The sequence below is a fragment of the Heterocephalus glaber genome, unplaced genomic scaffold (assembly GCF_053883595.1).
Source record: "Heterocephalus glaber isolate CG9 unplaced genomic scaffold, H.glaber_assembly_v1.0 deba00001452, whole genome shotgun sequence".
NCBI lineage: Eukaryota > Metazoa > Chordata > Mammalia > Rodentia > Bathyergidae > Heterocephalus > Heterocephalus glaber.
In genome coordinates, this window is record NW_028258302.1 from 7524426 (window position 1) to 7539750 (window position 15325).

General features: G+C 36.2%; 1 protein-coding gene across 7 annotated transcripts in view; it reads right to left on the reverse strand.

Annotated features, from left to right (window-relative positions):
* The window catches only part of LOC101716266 (argonaute RISC catalytic component 3), a 119305-nt gene that overhangs the window by 26115 nt on the left and 77865 nt on the right, over window positions 1-15325 (reverse strand). For 6 of the 7 annotated variants that reach the window (XM_087215299.1, XM_004850944.3, XM_087215301.1 and 3 more), the window contains 5 exons: window positions 10862-11046; window positions 8155-8314; window positions 6797-6887; window positions 3800-3994; window positions 2919-3053 (listed from right to left, as the gene is read on the reverse strand). In XM_087215299.1, the coding sequence (XP_087071425.1) occupies window positions 2919-3053; window positions 3800-3994; window positions 6797-6887; window positions 8155-8314; window positions 10862-11046 (766 nt within the window). The remainder of the gene's footprint in view (window positions 1-2918; window positions 3054-3799; window positions 3995-6796; window positions 6888-8154; window positions 8315-10861; window positions 11047-15325) is intronic. The other variant, XM_021263315.2, reaches the window with a different exon arrangement.

Below are 15325 nucleotides of genomic sequence, written 5' to 3' on the forward strand. Positions count from 1 at the left end.
AAAAAAGACTAACAGTTTCAGTGTCCTGTGAGAAACTAGACACCATGATTTTCTCTGAGTAGCTATGACATGACTGAAATACCTTATAATGAAAAGCTCTTAATAAAACACTTTAAAATGCGTATTATACTAATCTCCATGCTATTTATCACCAATACATCTAAAATCATTAACTGTAAGTCTAACTTTACCCCTAGAAAATCAGAAACTATTTTACTGACTCAGGCATTATTTCTGCCATGTAAGGGACTGCTATCAGGGAGCAGCTTGAATTACTGTTTTTTGTTTTGTTTTTTGGACCGGGGATTGAACTCGGGTCCTTGCGCTTGCGAGGCAGTTGGCAGAACCACTGAGCTAAATCCCTGGCCCCTTGAATTACTGTTATATGGACCAACCAGTTAGCCTTTATAATGTAAAGAAAATAGTTCCTAATCTACTTAATTATGCCCTTTCTTTCCAGTACTGGGGATTCAATATAAGGTCTCTGCACTGAGCTGTATCACCAGCCCTTTGTATTTCTTATTTTGAGATAGGGCCTTGTTAAATTGCTAAGCTGCCCGGGCTGGGTTTAAATTTTTATCCTGCCTCTGCCTCCCAAAATGCTAAGATTATAGATGTGCACCATCATGCTCAGCTTTCCTAGGCTTAAAAAACATTTACCTCTAATAAATTAGCAACATATATAAAAAGGTATATTCTAAAATGCCTGAATCTGTATCACTGCTCCAGCAATTTCTAATTGTATGATTTAGGTAATTGTATTTTACTTCTTTGTATCCCTGTTTCCTCAACAGTAATTATCTCCCATCTATCTATCTACCTGCCCGTCTTATTATTATTATTTTCAGTACTGAGATTGAATACAAAGTCTTTGCACTAAATTATATTTCCAGTTCTTTTAAAATTTTGAACAGGGTCTTCATAAGTCATTAAGTTTCGCAGTGTTCAAACTTGATTCTTCTACTCAAGCTTCTCAGAGTGCTGGGATCACAGGTGTGCACCACCAAGCCTGGCTAATTTTAGTATTATTTAGAGCGAAGGTGAAACAAAAAGCAAATAAATGAATGAGTATTCATAATCTAATTTAGGTCACAGATATGGAATTAGGTTATTAGATACAGAAATGCAATTTGGGATCAAAGACCTTTAAAAAGATGAAGGCCATAATAAAATGATTACTACTGCTATTAGAGAAGTGATATAACACAATGATTAAGAGCACTCTGGAGCCAGATTGTCTCGATTTGAGTGCTATTACTACGATTACCAGCTTCGTAATTTTAGGAAGTTATTTAATCTCTAGGTGCCACAGTTTCATCATGTGCAAAATGGGAATAGTGAAAACAATAATAAGTGTCTAACAGTGCTTGTGAGGATTAAATCAGTTAAATTTATTAAAAACGCTTAGGCTGGAGATAGGGCTCAGTGGTAGAGTGCTGGGCCAGCATATGCAAGGCCCAGGGTTTAATCCCCGGCACCGGGGGAAATAAAAAGTTCAGAACAATGTTTATTTGCTATTATTATTTCTTCCCTATTATCACGACCATTACCACCACCTTACAACTCCCTAATTTCTACTGTGCACTCAGTAGAGTGCACCACACACTGTTCTAAATGTATCACATTTTTAACTCTCTATTTTTAAGATAAATGTTAATATTATACACCTTTGTTGAGAAGGAAACAAGCACAAAGATGATAATGTGCTTGTCAATAGTAAGTACATATTATACATACCCAAGACTTCCTTTTCTTGTGTGTGTGGTATTAGGGATTGAATCAAAGGCCTTTGGATTGAGCTACAACTCCAAACATTTTACATTCTGAGATAGGGTCTTTCTAAATTGCCCAGGCTGGGCTGGAAATTGTCAAAATTGTGATCCTTCTCCCTCAGCCTCCCAGGATGCTGGGATTATAGGGGTATTCTTTTCCACTGAATTCCTTTCCCTGGGGTATAATGACACTTCCTACCTCAGATATCTCTTGGTCCAAGGTTTACAGGATGGGGATAGAGATCAAGGTATTGGAAGTGACAGCAAGACTGCTACTGGCATACACTGCACACAGTAAAGATGCATTTCTCTAGGCATGTACACTTCCCTTTCTAATTATAAAAATACATATTTGCACTATAAAATACAAAAAAAATTCTATTAATTTTAAAGGAAACACTGTTTGAAAGTTAGCTTATATTACCTCTACTTTAAAAAAAACCTAATTTTTACAAGATATTTTAAAAAGAAGCAGGCAGGGACATAGTTTAGTGGCACAGAACTAGCATATATGAGGCCTTGGATTTGATCCCTAGCACCACAAAAAAAAAAAAAAGAAAATGTACCTTTTTACCTACACATTTAAGATAGATATTTATATAAAGACCCATTTTTAAATTATGAGTTTCTCACAACAAATAGAAAATGAAATGGTATTCTGAAATTTGGAGCATTACCAAAAATTTTAGAAAGTTAAGCAATAATACCTATTTTGATTTTTTTTTTTTTTTTTTTTTTGGTACTGGGGATTGAACTCGGGTCCTTGTGCTTGTGCAGCAGGTGGCGAAACTACTGAGCTAAATCCCTGGCGCACCCCCCCCCCCTTTTTTTAAAAGATAGGGTCTACTTTTTTTTTTTTTTAATAGGGTCTCACTGTGTATTCCAGGCTGGTCCTGAACTCACTGTGTAGCCCAAGCTGGCCTTAAAACCACAGTGATCTTGCCTCAGCCTTCCAAATGCAAGGATTACAGATGTGCACTATAATGCCCGGTCTATTCTGATACTTTTATACTTATAATGTACTCACTGAAATCTACTACTGTACTTTAGAGACCCTGGTGTTGGCAGAAGGCCCTTGGGAAGTGGTCTATGAACTATGTTGGATAAGCTTAACTTATAACAGTAGTATAACAGATATAAGATTACCCTTTCTGTTCTATCAGCACAAAATAATCGAGTGTGATGCCTCTTCTGAACCACAATGTAGGTTATTCCAGGTTGATAGTCTTTCTCCAAACTGATGCAGGCTTCTCGAATTGCTAGCAGTTCATAATATAATACCTAGAGAAGATGCAATGCAAAGATTTAATTTAGTGAGCTATTCTCTTCTACATAATTACCTAAGATAATGATTTAGTTTTAGGATTTCTTTTTTTTTGGTACCAGGGATTGGACTCGGGACCTTGTGCTAGTGAAGCAGATGGCGGAACCACTGAGCTAAATCCCCAGCCCAGTTTTAGGATTTCTTAATCTCATCACTTTATACCTAAATATACTTCTTTATTCCATTTAAACTATTAGCAAGAGCAATCAATGTTTACACATTTATAGTGAAAAAGTTTTTTTTGTGGCACTGGAGCTTCCACCCTCCCCTCCCTTTTTGTTTTTTCTTTTGAGACAAGGTTTTGTTATGTAGTTCAGACTGGCTTTGAACTCACTATGTAGCCCAGGTAGGCCTCAAACTCATGGTGATCCTCCTGCTTCTGACTCCCAAGTGCTGGGATTAGAGGTGTGCGCCACCACTCCCAGCCTCCAGTCCTTTTTGTCTTTTATCTTGAGACAGAGTTTTGTTAAATTGCCCAGGTTGGGCTTGCACCTGCAATCTTCCTGCCTCTTCTTCCCAGTGTTGGATTACAAGTATGTGCCACTACTCACAGCCCATAGTGAAAATTTTAAAAGATAAAACCTACTAAAGCATCAAATTTTGACTTTAGGAACTCTCAAGGCTTTCAACTTGAAATGACATTTTATATTATAAGCGAAGTTTCTGATTTAACCATCGTCTGAGAAGATCTCAAGCAACCAACCTGTCTGAACTGTCCCTCTGAAACACCGTCCCGATAAAAGATGATACGAGTAGGTTTGAACCGAGTTGACTTATAAAATTGAATGAGAAGTTCCCGGACCATGGAGGCCAAGTCCTGTATGATCTCTTGTCGAGGTCTCTGAACTCTGACTGTGGCACAGTATCTGCTTGGGTGAGCATCCATACTACCTACAACCTAGGTTAGAAAAAATAAAAATAGAATTAAGATAATCAGAACTATATGGATTTCACTTACATTTGTATTTTATTGTAACCATACTATTTATCAACATTTACTTTGAACATAATAAAAAATAGATAATCCCCAGTGAAGAAAAGAATAAGATCCAGTATAGCAACAAAACCTATTTTCTTATAAGTAGGCTGCACTTTACATTTAACAATTAAATTTTTTTTAACAATTAGATTTTAATTGTTATTGGCAGACCTAAAGATTAGTCCTAGAAAAAAACAAGGCAAAAAGACATGCATAAAAAGAATTAAAGGAAATAAGTTTGAAAAGGGATTGATTCAAAATACTGATTTCCTTTCATATCTCTTGCACTTTAACAACCCTTAAGAATTCATCATGATTTCAGCACTGTTACGTTTCATAAATTTTAAACCCAAGCGTTTCTCTCTTACTACAAAGGCCTATCTATACTCAACATCCTGACTCTATATTCAGTCTTATTGCGTGATGGTTGTGTTCTCTACTTGGGTCTTCAGAGAAGTTAATCTTGGTTTTCAAACTGGCTATTTTAATTTTGTTTTTGTGTCTTATTTAATATTATTACATGTTTGACGCAAAGGAAACCTCAAAGCATGAACTTGTAACATTCTGGTCACTGCCTCAGCTGGTCACTCTGCCTTTATACCCTTTTTCTTCCATGATAGTCTGTATCACAGCCATGCTTTAAAATAGAACTTCAATCATTTTATTTCCTTGAATGATATATCATTATTAAAGAATAAATTTATACAAACTTACTATCCCCACAGTCTTCTATACTGCATCCCAATTCCCTGAATGTCTCAACATTTCTAAAACATCACAGGTTCTTACAATCTAAATTGTAAGTTATCTTGCTATAATGTTTGTTCCTATTATACTATGTGACATTTAATACTTACATCTGTTTCTCACACCAGTCTCTTAAGTTCTTGGGAATTGAAGCCATAGAATAAAGAATCAATTGATAAATTCTATTTATAAGGCTTCTGATAACCACAAAATAAAGTGGATATTTGGTAGAAACAGATTTAACAGAAAAATTACTATTGTAGGTCCTACCATTATAGAATATATGTAAAACTTAGCAAATCCAGGGCAATTTCTTTTGATTCAAACCAGTGATTTGAATTTACCATTTTCATCTTTTCTAGGAACATTTTTATGACTATCAGAGATAGCTTAAAACTCTCTAGAACATTTCTATGTCTAAAATTTCTATTTTATTTGAAATAAGTCATGGACAAGATTAAAATACAAATTGAGCCTGGGATTTAGCTCAGTGGTTTCACTGCCTGCTGTGTAAGCACAAGGATCAGAGTTTGATCCCTGGCACCAAAAAAAACCAAAACCAAAAACAAACTGATACAATTTATTAGTAGTTAAAAACAAATTTTCTTCACTAATAAAAATAGCTTTGCCTGGGCTGGGGATTTAGCTCAGTGGTTCTGGCACCTGCTTCACAAGCACAAGGTCCCTAGTTCAATCCCCGGTACCAAAAAAAAGAAAGAAAAAGAAAAGAAAAATAGCTTTGCCTGGGCATAATCTCAGTACTATGGGAGGCTGAGGCAGGAGGAATTGAAAGTTTGAGCTTAGCCTGGGCAGCTTAATGACTCTGCAAGACCCTGTCTCAAAAACAAAAACCAAAAAACTAGGGATGTAGCTCAATCCCAATTCCTAGTGATATTAAAAAAAAAAGCTTTGAGATCTTCAATATCAATTACCATTTTCAATGACAAATAAGATTTATCAGACTTTTAAAATTTAAAATGTAGGTAAAGAAAATAAGAACCAAGATAAATCATGTAAATGTACACGATCCCAATGATGAGTGTAACTGTATTTTATACCTAAAATGTACCAATAAACTTAATGAAAAAAAAAAAAGTAGGTAAAGATTATTATAATAGATGATAGAAAAATATACACAAAGTTTTACAATTTAAATTCTGAAGTTTATCATGTATGTCTAAAATATGCTGATCTTTTCAAAATGGTTGCATTATTATTATTTTTTTTTGCGGTACCAGGGATGATCAAACTCAGGACCTTGTGCAAGGCAGGTGCAGTACCACGGAGCTAAACCTCCGGTTCTGCTTTTGTTAAAATCAAGTGATTTTCAATATGGTAAAACAATATTGGGCTTTTTGAAGGTTAAAGGAAATACATTAATACTGACAAGGAAGGGCTGAAATTGTAGAGGTGGGCAAAGATATAACAGGCAAAAGTTAAAAGCAGGAGTGGCAGTGTTACAATAAACAATACTGGGACAAACTATTGGGTTAAGGTGGAAGATATTTTATATTAAAAATGTAATCTATCGAAGTTATACAAGATATACATGTAATGTATCTTTCTGTAACAAAGATAACATTAAAATGTATAAATAAGCTCTTTGTACTCAAAAACGTAACTGAAAATGTACAATCATAAATCACAGATCAAGTAAAAACATATGATATAGGAGATTTGAATTAATAAGCTTGCTTTTAATAGATATATATGGAACATGAATCCTCAAAACCAGAATGACTATTCTTTCAAAAATCCTAAAGAACATTTATGAAAGGTGATTACTAAAAAAATTAAAATTAAAAAAGTTGAAACCAAAATGTTGATATTGGTCTACGGGCCAGGGATTTAGCTCAGTGGTTTCATCGCCTGCTGCGCAAGCGCAAGGACCAGAGTTAGATCCCCTGGTACCAAAAAAAAAAAAAATGTTGATATTGGTCTAAACTTTAGATAAAACTGCTTAATGACACTCACAGCAGCGATAGAAGGCTTCTTTCCATCACCAGCAGGAGGATGAGTGACATCTGCTCCCAAAAATATCACTGGTTGCTGGAACACAGAAGGTCTTAAACACATGTTAAAAAGGGTTAGATCATCCATTTCTTTGTTTCACACGAATGCAACACAACTGCAAGTCACTGACCGCACAAAGGAAGTCCTATGTAGACAGCTTCCCAGGCCTGTACTACTCACTGTTTTATCCTCTTAAATCAGTCAGTAAATAAAAGCTGTCACAACAGGTCTGTCCAGTGCCTTGCTGAGAGCAGTTTTTTAGTCTTAATAGTGGTGCTAGTGGTTGCAAAGGCCAACTGACGCTAGCGTTCCCTATAATAGGAACAAAATGATAAAAACTTCCTTATATTCCTCCACTTTATGTGTATGGTGCTAGGGACTGAACCCAGGGCTTCATGCATGCTACTCAAGTGTTCCACACTTGAACTATACCCACAGCCCCAGCCTATTTTTTAAAATCTACTTACATTTTATGCTGATGTAATTTCCCACAGAGAAAAAAGATCATTAAGCTTTATATTGGAAGGGATTGTGGGAGTCTACTGTTCTCCTCCTAGCCAAAAGTATAAATTTCAGCCATATATATTAAAGTAGCTCCTTTTTATTTTAAAATTACATCCTTTAAAATTTAAAGGGCTATTTCTTAGTTCTTGTTGATAAAATTCTATATCCATCTTATTTATTAATTTCATGTCATATATATGTGTGTGTGTGTGTGTGTGTGTGTGACAGGGAGCTAGAAGGTGGCATAAACTGAGTAAGAGCTTTTATGTCAAATACATGTACCTCAATTCTTGTTTTAAGGCTTATCTGTGGTATGTTCTAGTCAAGATACTTTTTTGGGGGCTGTACTGGGGACTGAACTCAGGAAGTGCTGAGTATAGCCCCAGCCCTCTTCCTCCTTCCAGTAGCAGGGATTGAATCCAGCACCTTGCTCTGAGCTACATCCCTAGCCCTGGTTTTAACTTTTTACTTTTGAGACAGGGTCTTGCTAAATTGCTAGTTGCTCAGGCTGGGTTTGAACTTGTGATCCTCCTGCTTTAGTTTCCCAAAGTGCTGGGATTACAGGCATATGCCACTACACTGGCTATACCTACCCTTTAAAAATTTTTTTTGCTGGGCATGGTAGCACATGACTGTAATCCAGCACTCATGAGGCTGGGGCAGGAAAGTTGCCTTGAGTTCTCCTGCCTCGGCTTCCCGTGTACCACCACACCCAGCACTAAAACAGGTCATACAGTAGTTAGATACAGACACAGGTACAAAAATGAAGATATTAAAAATACAGTAATGACTATTTTCATAAGTGAATAGCTTACCTTTGATGAGGTACAAGAATATTATTGATCCCTCCAAGTTTAACATTTATCTTTAGGCACAAGTTTGAGAGAGTTTGAGGAGATGTTTTTATTACATTCTTGACTTGAACACACTGGGTAGCCATACCCAAAAGTGTATCTCCTACACGTTTTACCTCTGCTAAAGAACAAATGCAAATACCTCTAGTCAGAAAAAAGAGCTGAAAATAAATTTACTTTCTAAAAATAAAGGTCTTCTGTATGACCCTTGAAACACATCATTGTATTACAGGACACCCAAAATTATACCAGTACTAAAGTAATGCTACTGAAATTTAAAGTACAAGGCTTTGAAAATTAGCTTAAGTATTTAGTGATAATTTTTTTAACCTTCATCATCATAAAAATAGTATAATCACAATAACTGAAAAACCATAAAGGTAAATATATATATAATCCTTTGTTATAATTTTATTGTGCTCTTTTTCCAGTAATTTTCTTATTTATTTGGCACTGGAGATTGAACCCAGGGCTTCACGCATGCTAGCCTAGCATTCTAGCACTGAGCTATGCTATGAGAAAGGATCTTGTGAAGTTGCCCAGGTTTATACCAGTGTGCCCAGCTCATTTATGTTATTTTAATGCACTTATACCATAGTCACAGATTATAATTACTTTCAATCCTGTTCTCCAGTCTTGATTTTAACAATGGAGAGACAGCTTTGCATGATGGCCCACACCTTAATACCAGAACTCTGGAAGGCTGAAAGAGGAGGATCACAAGTTTAAGCCCAGCTTGGGCAACTTAGTGAGTCCCTGTCTCAAAATAAAAAATAAAAAAAGACTGAAGATACAACTCAGTGTGAAGGCCCTGGATTCAATCCGCAATACTGAAAAAATAAATAAAAGTAGCAGAGGCATTATGGTGTATTATTATGTAAATAATAAAAGGCTCCTATTCTTTTCTTCTTCCATAAAGGAAATCTAAGTAACTCTTTGCTGTAAAGATTCCAGCATACATAACTTCTTTTATATAAAAACACAATGGAAAACACTTTATATGGTTCTCAATCTCAATATATATACAGTTACTATTTATAACAGCAGCAGTTATTTTGCTTTCAAGTGCCACAATATATCTAAATCAGTTATACACTGACATATGTTTAGGTTGTTCCAGATTTTTAGTATTTCAAATGATGCTATGAATACCAGGCATTATAATATTTACATTTATTTGCTAATTTAGTAGCATGATATGTTTCTTTTTATTGATTTGTAATTTGCTTTAACAACTGGACAAAGCAGACATTTTTCCATGTATTATTTTGATTTTCTTGAGAAACTTTGGTTTATATTCTTTTCTCATTATTTTGAGTGGAATATTTTTCCTTAGTTGAACCAGTCTATATGAATATTTTAACTAGTGTTTATTGTTTCCATTTGTTGTAAATATTTTCACATTCTATTAGTTTTAATTTTAGTACATTTGTGACACAAAAATTTAATTTTTTTCCCCCCATACCAGGGAACAAACTCAAGACCCTTGCGCTTGGCAGGTGTGGTGCCACTGAGCTAAATCCCCAGTCCAAAAATTTAGTTTTTATGCAGTCAAATTAATGATTTTCCTTTGTGATTTCTTCTATCATTTCTAAAATTAAATGCTTTTACTCCAGTAATTTGAAAGTTAGATTTTCTTCATTTTTTTTCATGATCCAATGATTGTTATTTAATTTATTAATCTCACAAAACTTTATAGTGGTATCTCGGATCAGTAACTCAATTCTCTCCATGATTCTGGTCGCAAACCGAACTGGATGAGAACTGAATCAAATTTCCCCTTAAGGTCAACATTGAATCTAACCACTGAACTTGATTCGGTTCTTGTCTCAGTTTGCAACCAGAATCGTGGAAGAATCAAGTTTGTGAACTGAGGAACCACTGTATTTTGTTTATAATCATTTATAAGGGTTAGGCATTCCAGTTTCATAAGTGATGAAACAAAAGCTTAGTATGGTTAAGTAATTCAGGTACATGACGCTGACAGTACAACTGGCAATAATCCAAAGATTTCACAGCATAGTCTAACTCCAGAGCCTTCTTTTGCCAGGGATGTGGCTCAGTGGTGCTGCCGTCTGCCTTGCAAGTCCAAGGTCCTGAGTTCAATTCCCAGTACCAAAAAAAAAAAAATTGAAATAATTCCTTGGCTGGGGATTTAGCTCAGTGGTTTTGCTGCCTGCCTCGCAAGCGCAAGGTCCCAAGTTCGATCCCTGGTACCAAAAAAAAAAAAAAAACCGAACAAACCATATACCCAGAGCCTTTTTTTTTGAGAAGTTCTATGTTGCAGAGCCTGGTCTCAAACTCATGAATTCAAGTGATTCTCTTCCCTTGGTCTTCCAAGTGTCTAGGACTACTGATATTTGTCACCATGTCCATTTTAGCTACTGAAATTTTTTTTCAGGGTCTCTTTATGAACTGTTTACTAGTTTAAAATGATGAAAACGTGGTTTTAAAAAAATATAGTATAATATTTTTTGGTATTTGAAAGTTTTAGGACATAGAATCTTAAAACAAGTATCAAACACTTTTGGAAAAATGGGAGTTTTCTGGTATGTTTTTTGTGGTACTGGAGATTTAAGCCAGCCCTTATGAATACTGGGCAAGGACTCTACTACTGATGTGCCCTCCCGCTCCAACACTGAAAAATGTAGTTTTAAGATATCCTTACCATATACTGGCGTTTTCCCTGGCAGGATGACAATAATGAGCTGTAGCCCAGAATATGTATTCTTGAGATGCCGGAACATGGGTTCTACGCTATCTGCCCCCTGGGCATATTTGCAGAAACACGGCTGGCCCTGGATTGGCATCCCGGCATCCTTGGAAATCTTACGCAGCTGGTCTGTGAAACCCCTAGAAGGATAAATCTTTAGATATAAAAGCTTTATCTAGTCCTCAGGATGTAGCTCAGTTCTAGAGGGCTTGCTTAGCATGCATGAGACAATGGGTTTAATTCCTAGTTACTTCCAAAACAAAACAAAAAAAGCCAAACCCAAATCTTTATACAATCATCAATACAAAATAGTAAAGGAAAGGAATGAAGCATGAAACAAAAATCTATGTGCCATATATAAGTAGTTATCAGGTGACTGACACTAAGGACAATGTAGCCGACTAATCTGGAACGGCCCTTCTTTACTCTTGGAGGAATATATTTCAAGACCACTAAATGCCTGAAACCATTGGTAGTAATGAACCCTAGAATTGGATGCCTTTTCAGCAAAACTAGCACAACTACTTTTTTCTTCACAATTTCATAGCTAAAAAAGTCATTCTTGGGCCGGGGATTTAGCTCAGTGGTTCCGCCACCTGCCTCACAAGCACAAGGTCCCAAGTTCAATCCCCGGTACCAAAAAAAAAGAAGTTAGACTAAAAAAGTCATTCTTACAGTAGATCTTAGTAAACTTAAATAATTTTTTCTTTTGTTGAGAGTATCTACCTTTTAAATTAAAGGAAGTGCAATAAGGGTTCTTCTCTTTGGCATATTCAAATTGCCAACATAATTGGATGCATCATTAAGTGTAACAAGGCTTATTTCAGAGAGTGGTTTCCGTAGTGTAGTGGTTACCACATTTGCCTCACAAGGATTATTTGAACATAAGCACTACAATACCTTGACAGTTGATCTGCTAAGATAGATAGCTACTAAGATACTGCTAGGTGGGTATCACAAAGGACATGGGCACAATGGACAAGGGCATGATTCAAACCTCAGGCAGGTAGTAACTGGGGGGTGTAGAACAGTGCAAATTTTATCACACTATGCAGAATGCCAGATGATTTAAAACTTAGAAGTTGAATTATTTCTGGAATTTCCTATCTAACGTTTTTGAACTGCATTTCACCATTGGTTACTGAAATACGGAAAGGAAAACCATAAACGAGGGGGGGCACTAGTGTATTTTGAAAACTAAAACATACAATTATATAATATTTTGTTTTTATAAGGGGCATTAGGAATAGAGTATGCTGGTTAAGAGCTCAGCTCTAGAGTCAGCACGGAGAGTTTCAATCCCAGTTGTGCTTTCTAGCTATGAAATTTTATTTTTCAATTTTCTTGAGATAGGGTCATGATACATAGTTTAGGCTGGCTTTGAACTCTGATCCTCTGCCTCCAAAGTGCTGAGATTACAGGTATGTGTCACCGTATCTGAAATCTTAGGCAAGTATCTCCCCTCATTTATAAAATGATTGCTACCAATATAGGGTTGGTGTGAGGACTAAACAGTATATGAAAAGCATTTTTAGCACATTGCCTATGACCATGGTAAGAGCTTAATACGTTTTAGTTATTGTGTATTTTCTAATTTGATCCTGGCAAGATTCACATGAGAAAGGCAGGTCAGGTATTACTTTCATTTTATAAATCAGAAAAGTTTCAGGGACATTAAATATTAGTAAAGATTGAATGGTTAGATAAATGGTAGAGCCATAGCTAAGACCTACTGTAGAATTTCTACAGTATTACCTATCTTAGACTAGGATAGCTGGAAAGATTATTCCTCAAGAAGAGATAAAAAATTCGAAAACAAAATTTAGAAACAAATAAGGAAGGTATCATTTTAATGTATTTTTCTTTGCACTGATAAAAAATAAAAACTCATTTCATATTTAAAGAAATTTCTGTATTTTGCATAAACCAGTAATGATGGAGGGCTGAATAATCATTTCACTTACTCGAAAGCAAGTAAGGTCCTAAAAGTCAAGGAACTGAGTGATCACTGCTCAAAACTGATTCCCTCAGGACAGGTACAAATTTGTAGACATTCCCTTCTCTTTTTCCTTATTAGTATTTAGTTCAAGAAGTATAAAGTTGAATATCTTCAGTCAGCCTGAATAAAAGCCATAGGCCCAATGATACTGAGCTATGTGTTCACACCGTGAATAAATGTAAACTGAAGGAATAACTCTAAGCTTAAAAAACAATTAGGGCCTTTCAAGGTCAAATAAGATAACCATACCATTAAGCCATCCTTATGACCTTTTATTTGAAAGCAGGGGGATAAAAACTTTTGAACAAAATATAATAAAATGGGGGCCAGGAATTGAGCTCAGTGGTTTCGCTGCCTGCTGTGCAAGCACAAGGACCCGAGTTCAATCCCCGGTACCAAAAAAAAAAGAAAAGACCACAGACAGTCATTTATTACTTTTTTATTTTTAATATTTTTGGTACTAGGGATTGAACCCAGGGATGCTCTACCACTGAGCTACATCCCCAGCCCTTTTTATTTTTTATTTAGAGACAGAGTCTTGGTAAGTTGAACAGGTAGGATGTGAACTTGTGGCCTTCCTGTCTCAGCCTCCCTTAGTGTATGTGCCATCGTGACTAGCTAAGACATTCATTTAGAGATTTGATAGTAATTTTAAAAAAGAGTAAATGGAGTTAAACAGAACAAATATTTTTCACATGAAGGCAGCAAGGCAAATTCTGAATGGAACTGAGGTAAACTGATCTCCATATTATTCAATAACTTTCCCTAATGTATATACTTATATGAGCTATTAATAAAGAAGTAAATAAGAAAATTTCTTAAGAAAATTAGCTAGAGGGGCCGGGGATTTAGCTCAGTGGTTCCACTGCCTGTCTCGCAAGTGCAAGGACACAAGTTTAATGCCTGGTACCAAAAAAAAAAAGAAAAAGAAAATTAGCTAGAGAGGTGATATTATTATTTTGTTTCTTTGAGATTTACAGTATTGCTATGTAGTTCAGGCTGGTCTTGAGATTGCAATTCTCCTGCTTCAGCCTCCTGAGTGGTGGGATTATAGGTATGTGGCACCATGCCTGGCTTAGTACCACTACATTTTGTGCATAAAATGACAAGCACAAATAGACTACTGATAGACTGATAAAGGGAAAAGGCATTCTCAAAAAGAGCTATTGGAGTGGAAATAGGGAAACAGGCCAGAGAAATAGAAGAAATATAGTGCTTTAATTTCTTTATCCAGAATATATGAAAATGGACTCCAGGGAAGTAAGAGACAAGTGAAAGATACTGAATGTCACTGATTTTGAGTTTCATTCTTTGTCAGAGATGCCTACAGTAAAGACAGTCACAAGCAGAGCTGGTATTCTTTCACAACAGCACAACTCTACAAACAAGTGTGACAGCAAAAGCCCTTGAGATTGTGAGGGAGTCTCAAAGGGGAGGAAACAGATTAAGAAGAAGAAAAGAAGCCAAAAAAATAAGATAAAAAGGGACTAGAAGCCAAGAGAGGAAAGAACATCAAGAAGGTAGTCAATTATATTTACTGCAGTGTATATTATGAGAAAATGAATGGGTAAGATGAGACTATTGACTATCATTAGAATTTTAAGTGTAAAGAGGCAGAAGATCTTCCAGGAATTAGTGTTGGCAGATCTCTAAGCTTTCAAGGGAGGAGAGCAGGGGAAATCTGCAAGCCTGAGGGATTGGTAAAATGAAAATTGCAGCTAGGTACAGAGGCACATGCTTGTGGTCTCAGCTACTGGAAAGGCTGAAGCAAGATGATTGTTTCAAAGCCAGAATACTACAAGTGTATGTGTCTGTCTGTCTGTTCGTTGCTCTGTTATTGTGAGACAAATTTCACCGTATAGTCCAGGCTGGCACTGAACTCTCGATCTTCCTGTCTCAGCCTCCTGAGCTCTGGTATTAAATGTATGTGTAACCATACCTGGCTCAAGACTCCATATCTTTAAAAAAACAAACAAACATACCCCAAAAAACAAAACTAAAACTGCAGATTTTATTCTTTTTTGAGGGGAGGTGATGGTGGGCAGTCTTGCTGTGTTGCCTAGCCTGGCCTCTAACTCCTGGGGTCAAGAGATTTTTTTTTTTTTTTTTTTTTTTGGTACCGGGGATCGAACTTGGGACCTTGCACTTGCAAAGCAGGCACTGGAACCACTGTGCTAAATCCCCAGCCCTCAAGAGATTATCTTGCCTCAGCTTCCCAAGTAGTTGGGACAACAGGTACTTGACAAAAACTGCAGATTTTTTTTTTTTTTTTTTTTGGTGGTAGTGGGGATTGAACCCAAGTCCTTTGTAGTGAGCGACAACCCTGGCCCCTTTCATTTTATAGTTTTGCTAAATTGCCCAGCTGCGCCTGAATTTATATCCTACCCCAGCCTTCCAGAGCGCTGGGACTATGAATCACC